At 37.2% G+C, this 2,500-nt stretch overlaps 1 protein-coding gene across 5 annotated transcripts in view; it reads left to right on the top strand.

Moving 5' to 3' along the window:
- LOC137984131 (hemicentin-2-like) overlaps positions 1-2,500 on the top strand; it is a 40,667-nt gene that overhangs the window by 14,426 nt on the left and 23,741 nt on the right. For all 5 annotated transcript variants that reach the window (XM_068831348.1, XM_068831351.1, XM_068831350.1 and 2 more), the window contains exon 4: positions 2,103-2,369. In XM_068831348.1, the coding sequence (XP_068687449.1) occupies positions 2,103-2,369 (267 nt within the window). The remainder of the gene's footprint in view (positions 1-2,102; positions 2,370-2,500) is intronic.

Raw genomic sequence — 2,500 nt, 5'->3', positions numbered from 1 at the left:
GAAAATCTCGAGTTATTACTGACCATTACTGGGTTGCCAGTATGGCAAACCCGGTCGGAATCTGCGTTTCATTTGTTGGTTTTATTATTTTTATTTCCTTTCGTTTTTTTATTATTATGCATAACATCCCATTGAAAAAAACTCGTAACATATTCGCGGACCGGTCGATTTCTCTGAAATTTGAAAGGATTGAAGAAGAGGTAAATGCGACTAAATTTGTTGCGTGCGTTGCTATTTTTATGATTTGACTGTTGTGCAAATTTTGACAGATAATATTAAATTCTGAAAAAATATCTACGGATAGATCGTTAAAAAATCTTTATTTTTAGTGGTTATTTGAACATAAAAGATGCAACGCTTGACGAGAAATATATTTTTTTTCTAACACAATGTATTTAAAAGAAGAAAATGTCGCGGGAAATGCGGTGAAAATGAGCTAATAAATTTGCATACGTGCGTTGAAATGTGATACGGGAGGAGACAGGCGTTTTATTTCTGTGACAAATGATTTTGTCACTGTAGTGTAAGATGAAATTTATTTGGGAAGCCAACAATATTTCTTTAACTTTCCGGTTAATAAAATTTATTGCTACGACTTGCTAGTGCGAAGATTGTTTACATGAAACTCGCGCTTTTTGCGAATTTATTACATCATTGCGTAACAATACATCCCTTTACTCTAACCCAAAAACATTCAGTAACAAACTTCATATTTACTTAACTATCTCTTCTGCTTTTGTGCTTGTCAGCACTGTGATTTGCGATAATTCGCAAGTCTGTTTTTGTATCTCATAGATGTTTAGATTTTCAATTACATGGCCACCCAACCTCTCGATTGTGCCTTAAAGTCAAAATAGATACGTTTCTCAGGAACCGACATTGCGGCAAAGAAGGCTTCCTGACCCGACAGATGAAATCTAAATATTCAGTTAAATATTACAACAAAATTAAAAAAACCAACGACGGAAGTTTCTCGGCTAAAAAGTACGTTGTTTTACTCTGAAAACGACAAACGATTCAAAAAAATAACATTCCTTCCCGTAGTTCATTCAGTTGACACAAGGTGATCACGTGCACCTTTTATGGTTGCCTAGCACGTGATCAATTTTCTGGTGCAAACGCAAAACGAAACAATGCTTTGACCTGGCATCAGATTAGACTAACAAGAAGAGGAATTATGAAGCGGAAACAACACCTTCAGTCCTTTCTTAGTGTGTCCAATAAACGTTTGCTTAGTGCAACTGCAAGACATGCTGGAAAACATCCGTCAAAGCAATTTGCAGTTAGTTTTTTGCATACTATTTATTTAAAGAAGAAACGAGTGAATTTTACTCAAGAGCGTGTTTTGTTATCTTTAAACTGAATTTATTACCAAAGCTTGAAAAACTAAAAGACTTCAAAATGGGACAGGGCATTACAAAATAAATAACGTGTGAAAGTGTGAGCCAAAGGGCCTCTGCTGGTGCGACATGTGGGTGACCCCTCAAATGGCCTTAATGACGCTGCAGTTCAATACCACCCAATTCAGTACCTTCTTTTTTTGTGTAAAGCGTACCACAGGCAACCCAGTTTAAGCTTTTTTGGAGCTTCTAGTTTTGGAAGTGAAAGAGGTAAAACTATCGACCAAGAAGAAGAAAAAACTGAAAACGAATTCACACACAAGGAAGAATTGCGAGAAGAAAATGATGCTACACTTCCGAATTTGAAACCTTGCAATTTCCAGACGAAATGGTTGAATGATCACATGTAGTTATGGTACGAAAATAAGACATGTTTCTCACTTTTGCCGGCTGGCAGAAAAGAAATACCCTTTTGGGGGCGACAAGGGCTGCCCCTGCTGTTGCCTATATGTCCCTTTGCAAGGGCCACAGAGGGAATTGAATATTGTGACCTGAACTGAGTAAAATGGGCTTGCTCTCATGACTATCGTAAAGCTCAGTTATAGAGCATCCAAACTATTAATCAGAAAGTCGTACATGTAGGTTTGTTTCCTGCAAAGGAGCACTGGAAGTTTTTCCAAGTATATCCTGAGTCACCATCAACAAAAGAAATATCTTCATTCTAATCATGTTCTTTGTAACCATGTTTCATCCTTTCAACAGTACGTCCATCAATAACACTCAAGTCATCTACCCTTGAATTGAATGAAGGTGAAACACGCACATTACTGTGTGTTGCCACTGGTAACCCCAAGCCATCTTACAAATGGGAGAAAGATGGTGCAGTTTTACAGCAAGGCACCACCTCAAACTACACCATCCGTTCGGCCAAAAAAGAGGATAGAGGAAGTTACACATGCACAGCTGAGGTTTATGCACCAGGACTGGGCACATACAGTGACAATTACACTGTAAATGTGGAGGTGAAATGTAAGTATATCTTTTCAGATTTGGAAGATGAATGCAGTCGGAAAGTATAAGGCATAAATTAAGTACTGTATAAAATTTAAAGGATGTTAATTATTGCTCATGACTTGATTTTTTTTATCACCTATTAAAAT

The sequence above is a fragment of the Montipora foliosa genome, chromosome 13 (assembly GCF_036669935.1).
Source record: "Montipora foliosa isolate CH-2021 chromosome 13, ASM3666993v2, whole genome shotgun sequence".
Lineage (NCBI taxonomy): Eukaryota > Metazoa > Cnidaria > Anthozoa > Scleractinia > Acroporidae > Montipora > Montipora foliosa.
The sequence above is the reverse complement of the archived record's forward strand: the minus strand, read 5'-3'. Positions and strand labels throughout refer to the sequence as shown.